Consider the following 17,565-nt stretch of genomic DNA (forward strand, 5'->3'; position numbering starts at 1 on the left):
CAGATGATGCAAGTTTGGGTATTTCAGGATAGGAACATCAGCAGATGTTGCTAATAGTAACTAACTGATGTCTATGCTAATAAGTTTGAGCTAATAAATATACTAACCTATAGAACAAGGACACTGCAATATTATTAGTGTGAGAAAGTTAGTTATGGGCAAAGGAGGCCAAACATTTTTATGAATATTCAAGGCAGCCACCAGACCCTATAACAGGGCTAACCATGGCCTAGACCATCGAGACCTTAACCATCGGAATAGTTTGGCATGCCAGAGAGAGGAAAGGACCCTCACAGACCACCACTAGTCTCCCTACTCCTAGGTCTACACAAGGATTGTGTGAGCATGCCTAGGACATGACGCTGGACATAAAATTAATATTGCATTACTGTTACACTCTTGTTTGGATCAGATCTTGTGTGTGTTTACTAACCCTGTTAATAAAACAAATGAAAGCTTAGAACATTTTTGCTTAAGTGTGACTGTTGCAACCATGCATTTCGGGGTTTCCAATTTAACTGTAATTCTAATTAATTCTGGGCCTGGCCTAGGAATTCAAACCTGTCAAACCTCAGAGTATTAATTTGTCAATTGGGGATTATTAAATTATTAATATACAATAAATAGATTAGGCAACAATTTCAATATACTGTAATATAATAGATAACATTTACCTTAGACTGTGGACGTTTCCCTCTCTTGGAGGCTCATGCCATGTTTTTGCCAGACTGTCTGCCATAGCTTCTAAAATCCAGGCACATGGTACATCTTTTCAGCAAATAACAAAACAAAGACAACACACCCTGCTTGTTCTCCCATCTGTTTATAACATTCCACCAATTTTCCTTAAAAAATGCACAGCATTCGGATGGGCGCAAAGAACAAAAATAGTCACCCTACATTAAGATTCGAAAAATTCTTGTTTAGTCTATTTCCCACAAATTACTTCTGCACTTCCCACACAATTGTGCATCTTTCTCTCACGCACCCTATTCCCCACTCCTCTTTCCAGCCAAGATCCTTTGTATTGCTTCCTCTCAAGTTAACAGTACAAAGCTCGCTGATATCTGGCAGGAACACGGTAAGGCAGACAGCAGAAAAGTTAGACAAGTCACAAAGCTTAGTTTAATTTGATATTTAATCATAAGGCATCAATGTAAATTAAAAAATTTCCACCAGGGTCATATACATTCTCCCGCAAAATAAAATGCTGCAAAACCGAGGCCTGGTGCTGCAAATGAGGCTAGTGGTCACTGGTTTTAGCCAGGCTGTCACTGTCGGCAGTGGTGTCCAGGATACTCAGCGCCAACAATGGCAATAAAGGAAGCGGCAAGGTCAATTTGCATAAATCAGCGTAACACGGTAACAATGAACGAAAGGAAAAAGAATTGTATGGAAAACCCCACTGAACAAAAAAAGGTTAACCCCATTAAAAGAGCAAAGAACACAGCCTGGAGATGTCAAGCTCCCAAATGCTGATGGTACATTTTGGAAAGGACTGTAGTACTATGCAGGCCTGAGTTCATTATTGCTTTATCCCAGTTTGGCCCAGGCTAAGGTGAATGTGAAATCCAACTTCATTTAAGGCCAGAAAAATAGGTCAATAACAGCACCTAAATCCCCATCAGTACATGGGTGTAAACTGATTTCATTTGGAGTAATATCCCCCAAGTTTCCTTTCTTGCCAGTGCTATGTACATCTTCACAGCAGTGCTAAAACGTCTGTCAGAACAAATGATGTTACATGGAAAACACGGGGGAAGTCACTAGAGTGGGCATGTCTAACAGGCACTTAGTAACAGCCCCTCTTAGAAAACATAGGCAGACGTATTTTAAAAACACCCTCTCGTCCGAAAAAGGCAGCTTCCAGCTCAGTTCTCCTTTAGCTGAGAGTACTCCAAAGCTTTCACTGTTTACTCAAGCTAGTTTACTTGCTACAATGCTACATCAGTTCCAAGAGAGCCGCAGGGCACCCACAGAGAGGCACTGAGAGACTGCCCACATTTTAGAATAGAAAAAGTTCTTTAGAATCCCCACTGTATTGCCTGTGTTGTGTCATTTATTAGGGCTGCACTAGCGATTCCCAAAGGATGCCCCATGTGTTTATTTCTGATGAGCAACTAGAACACCACTTTGCCCACAGGGAATGGACAGTGGAGATTCTCTCTCTCTTTTTTTTTTTTTGCTAGTAACAGTCAGGTGTGCCTGGCTTGCGAACCTGGGGAAGCACTCTGGGTATATGCCTTGGCACTGCACGGCCATTAGGAGTCGGGGAACAGACTTGAGTAAAGTGGGGTTTAGGCTCCAGCGTTTTGCATCCAGAGAAAGGTTGCTTCCCTCATCCCTCTAACAGACGGTTATTCAGATCGGGGGGGGAATATACAATAGATTTTTAGCATGGTCACCATCTCCATGGTTGTCTTGCAGGTCCAGTGCACGCAGATGATTTTTTTAAATTAAATAAAAGGTCCCATTTATTATTCCCAAAGGCAAGTAAGTAGGAAGAACACAGGCCATTTGAAGGATGCAGATGCTCTACATGCCAGGAAATTAGCGAGGGTTGACGCTGGGCTTGTCAAAGGAGTTTAAGGGATTTAGGTTTCCAACTTCCATTGCAATTCAATGGCATTTGTGCACTGAACTCCATTAGGCCCCTTTGAAAATCCCAATCTGTTTGCTCGTCATTCCTAATCAGTGCAAAGGGAACAGAGAAGGCAGAGTTGAGTTAATGGGGAGGATTTTAAATCCTCCATGAGATTTCTATGCTCTCCATATGTATCCATCTGGAAGAAACCCAGGTGCTGTTTTAAACTAGATTCTCAATTATATAAGCATTAGTTCTCCACCTTCCAAGTCCCACGTTTGTGCCTCAGGAAGGAGCACAAGCAGAAACCATATTCGCCACCACTTCAAATTCTAAAAAGTCCTTTCTTTACAGAGCTCTGACCCAAATCCCAATCATCCTGCTTCTTGATCCTCCTGGCGACACACACACACACACCCTGACACACACACACACACACACCCCGACACACACACACACACACACAGAGCAAGTACTGTGTGTCACCTCAGATTACTCAACAAACCCATCCATAAGAGCCCCCAAAAAGAGAACTATCCACTTGCAGAGGGGAAACAACTCCATGAAGTCCCTGTCCATGATGCAATGAATCAAAATATCCATCCCACAGTAGTTCCCGCTTGCATCGGAAAGAGATCCCTGAAACTTGGCAGCGTCACTGTGTTGGGCACTTGAAGGCACATTTGCTTTGTGTCTGGGGATTTTAAAAACATCCAGTTACAGAAGACGGCAGCTACAGGGCTGAGGAAAAGGAGGCAATGCATTTTATTTTTCTTCTGTTCCTGTCCCTGCTCTTGAAGCGTTGTGCCTGGCATGAGATGGTGACCTAAGCAGACACGTTAACATCCCTGAGTGAAATGGCACTGCTAGCGGCCTCTGAGGGTTTGTCCTCAAGCACCAGAGGTGGTGTGTCTGTGGCAACCGCTGTAGTGTCTGTGGTGGGAAGAGGATTCAAGCCCTGCGTCAAAATCTGCTGAATGGTTTTCCGCAAGTTCGGGTGCAGCTGGTTCTGGGTCTGGTAGAAAACTTCTAAGGCAAAGGACTTCAGGGTGCCAGTACAGAGGTCCTCATAAAGTGGAATTGTGTACATTCGAGACATCTACAAGAAAAATAAAACTGGATAACACATAATACATATAAAGGTTAAGAGACTCAACTATGCAAAGAATACACCGGACAGTTCTCCATGACCTGTCCTCCAAGATCAGAGGCAGTTACTATATTTCTTCAAACTCTCTCTTTGGTAAGACTTTTAGCAAATTACTTTAGATCAGGTCAACCTGAAGCCAGATCGGTATCAGTAAGACAACAGGCTTTTCTTTGAATGTCTGTCTAAGAATCGTTAATTCCACTACTCGTGCACAAAAAATAGCTCAAACAGCAGGCCAAGGGGAAAAGACACGGTGATGAAACGCATCAGCTTTACACTTCTGCTCAATCAAGTAATGAATGAATGGAGTCTGATAGGCCTCAACTTAGTCTATGGACATTTATCCATTGGACAACAAAACTATCACAGATTGGCATGGGTTGCAGTCTCTGCTCTAGAGAGCACAGGCCTGGAAAAGAAGGACAAGACTGAGGTGGGCAGAGCTAGGCTAGGGGTGGGGAGCCAGACTAGAATAGTACAGACTATGCTTAGGGAAGTCAGATTATGTCCTAGCCAATCCTTCATCACAGAAGGAAGGCGTTGAACAGAAATATGGCCAGGGCAATGTTGTGTTCCCTTACTTGCAGCCATCCCCACCCACTAGCAGGTGAACCAAGCTCAGCCCCTTCGCAACACACCTGATCTATACTTGGCCAGGAAGCAGAAGTTCCAAGGTCTCTTTCACGTCGCATGTCTCATGCACATGTCTCATGCACTGAGAGGTGCAGTGCTGTTTAATCCAGCAGTTAGTACCTGGTATTCCAAGAAGAGTCGGACTTTGTAAAAATCTGGGTAATAGTCGTTTCGGACTACGATCTGCAACCAGCGGATACGGATCTCTGCATTCATGGCATCCAGCTGAGAGGAGTAACATTCTGAAAGCTTTTTTATCACCTCTAAAGAGAACATATACACAAAGAGAGAGTTTGTTACTAGGAGATATTTTGCCAAGTTTGAAAGAAATTACAAAAAAGCGGATGAAAAACATTAACCGGGGGTGAGGGGCTATGTGTTAAGCGAGCAAAGTAAGCGATAACATTATTTCCTTCACTGTTTGTACCAGAAACACTTGCCCACTGCTTTGCTGCAGTACTCACCAGGAGGCAACGGTGACCCATCCAGCAATCTGTCCAAAAAAAGCACAGTTTGGAACGGTCTCCAGTTAGTGATGTCAACACTGCTAGCAGCAGCAACGGCATCAAGAGGCTCAGTGGTCCAGAGTTTGAAGAGTGTCTCCACTGGTCTGATCAGACTGGATCCCTGAGATAAGTCTGGCTCAGCTAATGGAGGTCCTGTAGCATTGAGCCAACGTTCAAACTCCAGTCCTGGAATGAGGAGCACCGAAAGGGTCAAGCAGGAGTCTCTGCAGCTGACTTGACTGTCTCAAGGCCCAGGACTGCTTCAAGCATAGTTAAAAAAAGTTCTAACAATAGCAATTGGATCAACTTCTAATGGTAGTAATACAGCAGGGAGCAAGATCCTAATAGTGACCCTACCAGTCTTAGCTATTTTCTCTGCACTATATAGCATTTATCGGGTTAGGTTGTTGTTGGCTCCCTTCCAACTGTAACACTTCTCTGTCTAATTCTAACCCTGATGCTATCTAGTGCTTAGTCACTATGGCGATGGTAACTCAAAATACCCAAGATGATAATGTTGAGATAGACAGAAAGAAAGATGAGGCAACTTGAATCCAACTTTCTCTCAGACTCCCCTTCATGCACGTCACTTTCTCGGCAATTTTAAGACCTCAGTTCTGACAAAGACTCAAGTAGAGATTAAAACGCAGGTAAGAACTGGGGGAGAGCTTCAGCTCTGTAGAAAGGGGGACAGGTGACTGCCCCACTAGTGGGAATGTAAGTGATTTCAGATTTATCCCCACTATCAAAGGAAAGATGAAAATAACCTCCTATAATGCACAGAGCCCTGCAAACCCATTTGTAGAATCAATGGCAGGATACAGAAAGGCATTTATACATGAACTTCAGGGAAGTATACAGGCTGCAGCTTCATAGTGAGAGAAATTATCTAAATTCCACTTTTATTTTAATTATAGAAAACATTTCTTTTCTATCCTCTTTCTCTAGCTTTGATGACTGACATTACAAGCAGAGTGACAATGGCATGAATCACGTTTCTAATGGTTTGAATGCCAAAGATGAATCAGTAAGGAAGTTTCATTTTCTTCAGATCCAGCATTTCCCTATACACCCTCTAATCCCAGCCTAGGTTGTTCCTTTCAAAAGTCTTTGCTTAAACAAAGAAACTCTCTCTTTCCCACCTGCTTTGTTGTCAACACTTTGCTCTTTCAGTTCTGGAAAAAAATTCAGGAAGGAATCCAAAAGATCTTGGGCTACAACGCTGGTGAACTTGTATTTCTCAATGTACGCCTGAAACAGAGTGAAAGAGTGAATTATGGTTAGGAAGACACTGAGAGTTCGTGGAAGAATCAAGGAGCCTGATGTGAAAATACAGAGATGGGAGAGTGAGAACAGCTATTGGAAAGGAGTTCTGGTACGAAAGGAAAGCAAAGAGGAGGGGAGATCTGTACGAGAAGCTAGGTAAGGGAAGCGGACCATTGTATGCAGAAAAATGGTGCAGTCACAGAAAGGTTCCAAGGTCAGTACAAACTGTGCTAAGCAAGAGCCCTGCCACACTGAAGTATCAGTGGAAGGAGGGGAAGGTTTCAACACATTCACACTTGTGAAAATTAGAACACAACTGACCACCAAGGTATTCACCAACCGGGTATGGATTACAGGAGACGTACAGACGTCTCTGTACATGCTTGATGTATTAAGGAGAGAAAGAAGATGAGTCAGAAGATACTGAGAGAAAGAGAGCATAGTGAGGTGACACCAATGTGCAAGTAAAGGAGAGAAAAGTCAAGAAAAGAGCAAATGAGTTTTGTTGTCAGTTTTTAAAAACACAATGCAGTAAAAGACCTCAATTTATACAGCATATGCCACAGTGCCACAGGATACCAAGGCTTCCCCATCTATAATAAAAAGTGCTCTGTCCAGGAAGTCCTGATCGTTGGGTTTGCTAGTCACACATGCGAAAACCACAACAAACTAGGGACTCTCAGTAGCAAACTGAAGGTAATCCCAGTGATACCTAAACGATTCCATGCAGGGTTTTCCATGGATTTGAAGCCCTAAACAACGAGTTACAAAGATATCTGATTGTCAGAGCACTATTAATTAAGTCATTGGCAATCACAGGACACCCTTTCAGCCTGCAGCTGGAGATGGACAGGAGCCTGTCCCCGTTCAGTTAGGAGGTAACCCAGGAGACACTTCTCTCTTGTGGTGTCTTGTCAGAATTAGAGTGATGGCACGATTATTCTTCTGCTGTCTCAGACCTAAATGCCTCCTAGCCTCTCCTCACATAGGCCATGTCTACACTACCACTCATGGTGGCAAAAGGTACGTTGCCCAGGGATATGAAAAACACATCTCCCTGAGTGACCTTAACGTGCACAGCACACAAGTGGTAGTGAGAAGGTAGTTTTATTAGGTTGACAGGAGAGCTCTCTCCCGTCAGCACAGAGCGGCTACACGAGCAATCGCACCGTGGCCCGACTGCATCGATAAGCTCGCTAGTACAGACATGGCCTTAGCTGCAGTGACAAAACCTGACACAACAGCAGTTAGAAACACAGGCAGAAATGTGTGCAGGACGAGGTATGTATTCACACTAACTCTGAGGAAGGAGTCGAAGTGTTTGGAGTCTCCGCAAAGCTGGGACAGGTAGTAAACAAAGCAGTAGCCTTTCTCGTAGGTGAACAGGTTCATCAGATTACTCGGATTCACACCTGAAAGGAAAAGATAAACAACAGCATTGTAGGGTACTATATAGCCTGGGACATCATCGAAACTAAGCATAAAATCCCTATGATTTCAGCCATTTCAAATTCCAGACCAGTCTCTAAGGCCTCTTTTTGGAGACCGATCTTTTTCTCAGTTCCATATTCTTCAATGCAAACCTTCAGAACCTCTCAGCATACACACAGTGCTGCTAATTTCCTTGTCAGTGACTCTTGAGATGCCAACACTTGGCACCTTCAGTATTTTTCAACCTGCACTAAATTCTTATGTGCATTTTATTTGTTCTATGTAGCACCTAGACTGTAAGACTACTTCACGGTCTGGTGCTCTGTGTCCCCTTTACACAGTCAAAAAATAAACAAACGAAGTACAAAGACAAAAAACCAGCACCAGAAAAAAAAGCACATATCAGGGTGTAGAAATAAATTTAGCTGAGGGAGTAACAACAGATCAGCCTCTAATACTGCAGAGCTGTATCAACAAGAAAGCAAACCATGCATTTTAATGTGTGCCTATATCCCTGTGTGTGCACATTACTATATACAAATATAAAATTATTATACATGTGCACACCAGGGCATCTAACAGAGCAGACTTTCACAGAGGATGCAAAACAAATTGTTTGCATTTTAACCACTTATTTTGACATGTTCAAATTCTCAAAAGTATTCAGCTTTCAGGGCAGAAATTTTCTACATTTGGTCTTTGCCCAATGATACTTATTTTGGAAACTGGAAAAAAAAATCCATTCAAACATCTGAGTTTAGAAAAGGTTAAAATAAATAATTTTTAAAAAAGTATTTTTTTAGAAAGGGTTATTTTTAGGACAGGGCTGGAATGAAAAATGTCAGGGCACTGGCTGCTCACCAAAGGCAAGTTCCTTCATTTATATTTAAATTGTTCTTCAAATTAAACAGACTGAAAATATAGGCCAAGATTTTAAAAAACTGGGTGTCTACACTTAGACTCCTGAGTACATATTTAGGCATTTAAATATTTGGGCTGTTTCTCGCAACACCAACTCCCAGCAGTTCCAGAACCAGCCGTACCTGGCTCCAACTTAACCTGAAGCTTGCTAACAGGGTTGTCCTCCCCAAGGAGCTTCATCTGTCTGTGGAGGGCATCAAGACGGAATGCGGTCTCCAGGCATGTGAAGGCAGCACCTGCCCCGAGAGAGAGAGATTATACACACTATCCAGTTGCAGGCAGATAACTGCCTCACTGATACATGTAAAAGATACAGACTACTGGAAAGTGAAAGACAAATATCACAACAGGAGAAAAATCACATGAAAGTACTTTACAGGGAAACCAACCATAGAAAACCCTTGCAATTAGTGAAAAATATTTGCAATGGAAGTCTGAACTTGAAACTTTGTATTTCTGAATTCTGGCTACATATCAGTCTGAAACAAAAGGAACTTAGGGAATTAAACAACACGAAAAACTACACTAGATTTCCCACCGCAGTCTCTTATCTGAACAGATTTTACAAGCCAAGCAGAGTGGTACCTGGGCAATCTTTGAATGGGGAACTTTCAAGGAACACCCAGGTGATACAGGAAGTGATATTGGAAATAGAGTAGTGGGCTCTTTTCTTATGGTTCAGTACTTCATCAGTACCTCAGCCTGTTTGGGACACTGCTGAAGGATATGCATCTCACAGAGGAAATCTAGAGAGACGTTCCGACAAAGTGTGGCTAGGCTCTTTTTGAAGCAGTAAGGGCTTTACCTACAGTCTCCTAGCCAAATTCTGATTCAAGTTATATCTCCTTCTGTCTCCCCTGTAGCTGAAATTAGGTAAATTATTCTACATTTCCTGTCCCTAATTTCTGTGCAGAATTGCTCTGTGCTGTTAAGGCACTGCTGCTTTCACCCTACAGCCGGCTGAAATTTTTTGGTGAGTGAAGTGATCTCACCTATACCTTCACAGACATAGGGAGGTGTTGGAGAGAGGACCTAAAAGCTAACTTTTGATTAAGAAAATGACTTAAGTCCATGCCCTCTACAGGAGCTTTCTCTGAAAGGTTTCCAATTTCACTTGCAGAGTCAGCTACACAGGGGCAACGTCACAGTTTTTCAGTGTCTGGAAAGGGCTATGTAAAGAAGGAGGACAGGAATTAAATGTAACCAGTCCTGGGGAACTTGGGGGGGTGGGAGTGGAGGAAGAACCAGTACAGGAGGGATGGGGGGGCTCTACATTAATCAAAGTGGAACCAACTGCTAGCACAGAAAATTTATAAGATTTGGGGCCCATTTTTTCAACTCGGAGCCGGGGAAGACCCAATTGGTGTAGAGGAGCACTCCAATTGGGCAAAGACCTAGGGATGTCAGTAATACAAAGGTATCTATCTAGTAAAAAGACAGTACATAAATAACTGCAACTGCTAGTTCCAAAGGAGAGAGGAACGAGACAAACCAGCAAGGATCTTCCTCTACCCCACAGAGATAGAGATGGGAAGAGTAACATGTATTGGAAAGAATAATTTGAACTGGAAGAGGACTAAGATGACAGGTACTGTCTGGAAAAGAAATAGGGTGTCAGACAGAGGAGTTTAATAAAGAGCCATACAGCAATAAAATAAGATCTGTAAGAGTCTAGCAATGGGAGAAGCTAGAAGATCAAGTTAAATGAACTAGAATGCCTGTGGTGAAAGAGATCTGGACATGAGACCATGGTGAAATGACAAAGTCAGGGAATAATGTAATACCTGACTATAAACCATACAGAAAAGATGGATTAGATCACAGGGGACAATTTCCTGGTGCAAGTGCTAGAGGAGCCAACTGGGGGGAGCTTTTCTTGACCTGCTGCTCACAAACAGGGAAGAATTAGTGGAGGAAGCAAAAGTGGACAGGAAGTCCAGTGACCATGAGTTGGTTGAGTTCAGGATCCTGATACAGGGAAGAAAGGTAAGCAGCAGGATACAGACCCTGGACTTCAGGAAAGCAGACTTCGACTCCCTAAGGGAATGGATGGGTAGGATCCCCTGAGGGACTAACATGAAGGGGAAAGGAGTCCAGGAGAGCTGGCTGTATTTCAAGGAATCCCTGTTGAGGTTACAGGGACAAACCATCCCGATGAGTCGAAAGAATAGTAAATATGGCAGGCGACCAGCTTGGCTTAACGGTGAAATCCTAGCGGATCTTAAACATAAAAAAGAAGCTCACAAGAAGTGGAAGGTTGGACATATGACCAGGGAAGAGTATAAAAATATTGCTCGGGCATGTAGGAATGAAATCAGGAGGGCCAAATCGCACCTGGAGCTGCAGCTAGCAAGAGATGTCAAGAGTAACAAGAAGGGTTTCTTCAGGTATGTTGGCAACAAAAAGAAAGCCAAGGAAAGTGTGGGCCCCTTACTGAATGAGGGAGGCAACTTAGTGACAGAGGATGTGGAAAAAACTAATGTGCTCAATGCTTTTTTTGCCTCTGTCTTCACTAACAAGGACAGCTCCCAGACTGCTGCGCTGGGCATCACAACATGGGGAGTAGATGGCCAGCCCTCTGTGGAGAAAGAGGTGGTTAGGGACTATTTAGAAAAGCTGGACGTGCACAAATCCATGGGGCTGGACGAGTTGCATCCGAGAGAGCTAAAGGAATTGGCGGCTGTGACTGCAGAGCCATTGGCCATTATCTTTGAAAACTCGTGGCGAACGGGGGAAGTCCCAGATGACTGGAAAAAGGCTAATGTAGTGCCAATCTTTAAAAAGGGGAAGGAGGAGGATCCTGGGAACTACAGGCCAGTCAGCCTCACCTCAGTCCCTGGAAAAATCATGGAGCAGGTCCTCAAGGAATCAATCCTGAAGCACTTACATGAGAGGAAAGTGATCAGGAACAGTCAGCATGGATTCACCAAGGGAAGGTCATGCCTGACTAATCTAATCGCCTTCTATGATGAGATTACTGGTTCTGTGGATGAAGGGAAAGCAGTGGATGTATTGTTTCTTGACTTTAGCAAAGCTTTTGACACAGTCTCCCACAGTATTCTTGTCAGCAAGTTAAAGAAGTACGGGCTGGATGAATGCACTATAAGGTGTGTAGAAAGTTGGCTAGATTGTCGGGCTCAACGGGTAGTGATCAATGGCTCCATGTCAAGTTGGCAGCCGGTGTCAAGTGGAGTGCCCCAGGGGTCGGTTTTGTTCAATATCTTCATAAATGATCTGGAGGATGGTGTGGATTGCACTCTCAGCAAATTTCCGGATCATACTAAACTGGGAGGAGTGGTTGATATGCTGGAGGGCAGGGATAGGATACAGAGGGACCTAGACAAATTGGAGGATTGGGCCAAAAGAAATCTGATGAGGTTCAATAAGGATAACTGCAGGGTCCTGCACTTAGGACGGAAGAACCCAATGCACAGCTACAGACTAGGGACCGAATGGCTAGGCAGCAGTTCTGCGGAAAAGGACCTAGGAGTGACAGTGGACGAGAAGCTGGATATGAGCCAGCAGTGTGCCCTTGTTGCCAAGAAGGCCAATGGCATTTTGGGATGTATAAGTAGGGGCATAGCGAGCAGATCGAGGGACGTGATCGTCCCCCTCTATGCGACATTGGTGAGGCCTCATCTGGAGTACTGTGTCCAGTTTTGGGCCCCACACTACAAGAAGGATGTGGATAAATTGGAGAGAGTCCAGCGAAGGGCAACAAAAATGATTAGGGGTCTGGAACACATGACTTACGAGGAGAGGCTGAGGGAACTGGGATTGTTTAGTCTGCAGAAGAGAAGAATGAGAGGGGATTTGACAGCTGCTTTCAACTACCTGAGAGGTGGTTCCAGAGAGGATGGTTCTAGTCTATTCTCAGTGGTAGAAGAGGACAGGACAAGGAGTAATGGTCTCAAGTTGCAGTGGGGGAGGTTTAGGTTGGATATTAGGAAAAATATTACTAGGAGGGTGGTGAAACACTGGAATGCGTTACCTAGGGAGGTGGTAGAATCTCCTTCCTTAGACGTTTTTAAGGTCAGGCTTGACAAAGCCCTGGCTGGGATGATTTAATTGGGGATTGGTCCTACTTTGAGCAGGGGGTTGGACTAGATGACCTCCTGAGGTCCCTTCCAACCCTGATATTCTATGATTCTACGAGAAGTCAGGTGACATTGTACTATACACCTAAAAGATTCCACATAATCTAATGAGGTTCAGTTTTTGAGTGGAGAGGACCATACACTAGAGCAGTGGTTTTCAAACTGCAGGTCGTGACCCAGTACTGGGTCGCGGAATGTAAGGCACTGGGTCACGGTAGCTCTGGTCAGCACCGCTGCGGGGGGATGTGCCTGTGGGCGAGAGCCGCGTGGAGCCACTTGTGCGCCTCCTCGTAGGAGCTAGACCTGCTACTGGCTGCTTCCAGGGTGCAGCATGGTCCGGGAGCCGCCGCAGGTAAGCCTGTGCCCAACCTCACACCCCAATCCCCTGCCCCAGCCCTGAGCCCCCCCCAAACCTGGAACCCCCTCCTGCACCCCAAACTCCTTATCCCTGGCCCCACCCCAGAGCCTGCACCCCCAGCCGAAATCCCTGACCCCCTCCAGCACCCCAACCCCTTGCCCCAGCCCTGAGCCACCTCTCACACCCTGAACCCCTCATTCCCGGCTGCACCCCACAGCCCTCACTCCTGCACCCCAACCCTCTACCCCAGCCCTGAGCCCCTCCTACACCCCAAACCCCTCATTCCAGCTCCGTTGGGTCACGAGCATCAACAATTTTCTTCAACTGGGTCACCAGAAAAAAAGTTTGAAAAACACTGCTCTAGACTATAGATACAAATCCTAAATCACAAGACTACAAATAGGTTTATACTACTGGCCTCCTGGTCAGGAAAAGGATGTTCGGGAAACAGTGAGGAGGGAGTTCAAAGAGGCAACTAAGTCTAATGAAACAGCAATAACAGGTGACTTTATATATTAATCACATATAAAATGATCAATTGTCACATCAGGACAACATATAGGAGAGCAGTTTCTGAACGCCCTAAACAACTGCTTTTTGCAGCAGCAAGTTCTAAAGGAAGGAGAGGAGAAGAGACTGAAACCAGCAAGAGTCTTCCTCTACCCCTCAGAGATAGAGATGGGTATTGGAAACGAATAATTTGAACTATTCAGACAGATTGTCTTTCACCAATGTAACTGTGACCACTCAGAAAAGAACCTCAGCATTACTGTGGTCTGTTCAATGCATAATGGCAGTCCAACAAGGGAACAAAAGGTTACAATGGAATCCAAAGGACACTGACAAATATTATAATGAATGCCTTTTTGTAAACTGCTGGCATCCCTTCTCCTAGAGCTCTATTCTGGTAGACCTACCACAAAAAAAAAAAAAAAAAAAAAAAGGTCAAGATATAGGAGACCAGGAAGGGACATCAAAATTGATTATAGGCATGGCAAGGCTGCTAGGAAAGACTGAATAAAAAGGGACTGTTTAGTTTAGAGAGGAAACATACGAGGGGATAGGATACTCGTACACAGAATAATGACCAGAAGAGAAGGTAAATTGGGCACTCCTGCTTACCCTCTCTCCTAAAGGGTAGGCAAGGGAAAGTCGGTCAAATTGAAGATAGGGATGTAAATACCGTTTTAAAAGTCAACCATTTAAACAATTAAAAATATTTCATTTAAATGGTTAACCGATTAAGTGGCTAGGGCCAATCCTGCCGGCCAGTGCAGCTGGGGCTGGTGCAGGGCCGGCGGGCCGGCCAGCGCTGGGGTTAACGGTTAAGGCAGATTAACCAGTAAGACTAATGCTTACCGGTTAACCAGTTAACATTTTACATCTCTAATTGAAAGACGACAAATTAAGAAATGATTAAATGAAACACTATTTTTAAACACACAACACATAATTGACCTGTGAAATTCACTGTCACAAGGTAGCACTAAGGCCAAGGGCTTAGCGGGATAAAAAAAAAATATTGATTTTTTTTGGACAGTGAGACCAACCTGAGTTAGATTTGATAGGCTAACTTACGGGATATAAACCCTCATACTTCAGGGCATTAGCCAGCCACTGACTGAGGACAATTAGGAAGAAACTTCACCATGGGCAGGTTATCCCATAAGTAATTACAAGTTTTTTTACTTTCCTCTGAAGCATCTGTCACTAGCCACGGTCAGGCAGAGTTTACAGAGAGACCGCTGGCCTGATCCGATACAACAATTCCTTCTACTGCATGTAAATCTCTTTGAGATCTTTGGCTGAAGCACAAATAGGAACACCAGTTTTATGGTATCCAGTGTGACATCAGCCCAAAGCAGGGTGGATAAAAAAATCAATGATTTAAAAAAAAAAAAATTGGATTTTTTTTTATTTAAATAGGTTTTTCCCCTCAAAAATCCAATCTCAAGATAGTCTTAATTAAGATACATTATAGCTCAAAGATATCTCACCATGGAATGGGGATTATAAATTCCAATTCTATAGTATAAGACAATATATTTGTGTAATGTTTAAGAAACGTTTTCTAAATGAGTTCCAATAGTTCATGGATTAGGGACCCAATCTTATGGGGGTTCCACAGGCTTCTGTATAGATTATTTAGGTTAATCTTTCTATCTACCCAATGGGACCCAGTGCTCAGTCTAGAAGATACCATCAGAGATGCTTAGTTTTGCAGTTCTCAAACTGTGGATTTGTGTCTCCAGAGGTAACATGTTTGTTAACAGCAAAAATGTTTTAAAATAAATAAATAATATACAGAGGTGAGAAATAACAGACCTCAACTCTATTGTCCCTCTGCAAATTTGTGTACACAAAGTCAATCCCTTAACTCTCTCTAAAAGTGCAAAGTTTCAAAAAGTTCAATGAACAGAAGATTGTTGGGGGCATAATAGATCTGGACAAGGAGAAGAAGTCTGGAGATAAATGTGAGAAGCGAGGGACATAGGCTTGTTTTGTTAAAATATTATATGTTTGCTGTTGAAGGAAAAAAATCCAGAATACTTAACGTTGTTGTTCTAGTTAAATAAAACAATTTAAATGTCTGTCTGGTGATGTTCTCCTCCTAATACAGCATGACAAGAAAATCCTCCAAATATTAATGATTAACCTGTTGATTTGGAGATAGTTCACCTCCCAATGACTTCATAACTATCTGCTTCAATTACCTTTGGTAAATGAAATAACCAAACAATCATTCATTTTCTGATATATCTGTAAAACTAATCTGAAAAGTTTTCAAAATAAATCACTGTTTAAAAGTGTAAAGTGTGTACCTTCTAAAAATGAAACCCACATCTATCTCAGAGTTGTGAAGAATATATATTAAGGTTATAACAACCAACAAGAATGCACTTTTATGTAGAAAACCATGATTAAATCGAGTCTTCCAGACTAGTGATTTAAATAATGATTTAAATCAAATCCACCCTGGCCCAAAGCAAATCAAACCAAAGAGATTCAGAATTAAGGGTGCTACACTCATCTAATCCACTGTGGGGTATGCTCACGAACAGTAAGAAAAAGAACCAGAAGCATTAACAGCAATGTTCTAGTTGTTTTATGACACTATTGAGCTCCCAACACTAATATTTTATATTAGGACTTCAAAATCCCAATTCTCAGCTCCAAGTGGTTAAAAGTCAAATCTTTGCACGCCTCCTTCCTCTTATTTTACTCAAAGCTCAAATATTCCTTAACCCTCTTCCCATGAGCTGGGAGAAGTACAGCATTAATCACACATGTCAAACAAAAAAAATCGCAACATCTATACCATAGGTCTCGGTGGTGATCCGGCGCTGTGCATATGTGGCCAGCCCCTCGCTCAGCCACATCTCCTCCCACGTGGCATTGGTGACTGCATTGCCAAACCAGCTGTGGGCAATCTCATGAATGACGTCGATGATGAGGAAATCATCACTCTCCAGAATGGAAGAGATTATGAAGGTCAGGCATGGGTTCTCCATAGCAACAATGGGGAAGGATGGAGGAAGAAAAACAATATCATACCTGGAACGGAGGGAGACAGAAAGAGAGAAGCCAGAGGAGCCAAATTACTTTAATTTATCCAAGCTTACACGGAAGTTTTGTTGAAGGAAAGCTTACTTGAGGGCTAATGGGTTTTCCCCATTTCACCTCCTAACTCATTACTTGAGCCCTCTAGTCAATGCATTCCAGGTCAGACTGCAGCAACCCGCCAATCTCCCCCACCAAGTGATCAGCACTGGCCCATGATCAGAGAGCACTGCAATCAGCTTTGGTGGGTAGGAAAGCTTTCCTCCTGCCTATTCTTAACAAAGAAATACAAAAGCCCTGTGCATATAGCTTACTCCAAGAACAAAAGCAATTCCCTGAAAACTGATAGACTGATAGTACCAAGGCTTCGAACCAAAGTCAGACTGAACTCCAACAATCAGTTATAGGGGGTACAGGACCCACCCTGCAAAGTGCTGAGCACCATCAACTCCCACTTCAGTAGGAGATGAGCGCATTTAGTATCTCACGGAAGGCTCTTCACACCTTGCAAGATTGGGCTCCAAGCACAGTATTGACTCTTACACTTGGCTAGGTGAGGTTCAAGCCCACCTTGTCCCAAGGACATAAAACAAAAGTAAAAAGAAAGGGTTGAAATGAAGGAAACAGGGAGAGAGTTCTGGCTTAGTCCGTAGAGGAAGGAAAACTGCATCACAAAGTGCCATGGCACCTCTGAAGGACTTCACCACTCCACAGGAAAGACCCAGTGTCCAGAAAGCTCCGGTCCTCAACACTGCCCACCCCGATGATCATGAGTACAAATACCAAACGATGAGAGACAAATGGATTCTCCAAAGCAAAAATGAAAGAGGGAGATTGGGGGATTGCTGTTCTTGTTTTGAATAAATGAAGTTTCCTTCCTCCATATTCTTCCTTTTTGCGATATTCTGAATTTCAGAGATTGATCATCTAACCATAGCATGAACCACTCCCCCTCACAAGTGGAATGCGGTGAAAGTTGAAGTACAGACATTTTCCACTTTAACAAAAATGAATGTCGGCAAATACAGAAGGAACTTTTATCATCTGCCTTCACGTTG

General features: G+C 43.4%; 1 protein-coding gene across 2 annotated transcripts in view; it reads right to left on the reverse strand.

Annotated features, from left to right (window-relative positions):
- Positions 1–1,120: 1,120 nt before the first annotated feature.
- RNPEPL1 (arginyl aminopeptidase like 1) overlaps positions 1,121–17,565 on the reverse strand; it is a 33,298-nt gene continuing 16,853 nt past the window's right edge. Inside the window, exons 5-11 of one of the 2 annotated variants that reach the window (XM_077825663.1) lie at positions 16,266–16,501; positions 8,614–8,727; positions 7,439–7,551; positions 6,016–6,124; positions 4,832–5,059; positions 4,488–4,630; positions 1,121–3,683 (exon numbers count right to left, since the gene is read on the reverse strand). In XM_077825663.1, coding sequence (XP_077681789.1) covers positions 3,411–3,683; positions 4,488–4,630; positions 4,832–5,059; positions 6,016–6,124; positions 7,439–7,551; positions 8,614–8,727; positions 16,266–16,501 — 1,216 coding nt within the window. In that variant the 3' untranslated portion in view covers positions 1,121–3,410. Of the gene's footprint in view, positions 3,684–4,372; positions 4,631–4,831; positions 5,060–6,015; positions 6,125–7,438; positions 7,552–8,613; positions 8,728–16,265; positions 16,502–17,565 lie in introns of both variants that reach the window. The other variant, XR_013347042.1, reaches the window with a different exon arrangement.

Source organism: Eretmochelys imbricata, chromosome 9 (assembly GCF_965152235.1).
Source record: "Eretmochelys imbricata isolate rEreImb1 chromosome 9, rEreImb1.hap1, whole genome shotgun sequence".
Taxonomy (NCBI): Eukaryota; Metazoa; Chordata; order Testudines; family Cheloniidae; genus Eretmochelys; species Eretmochelys imbricata.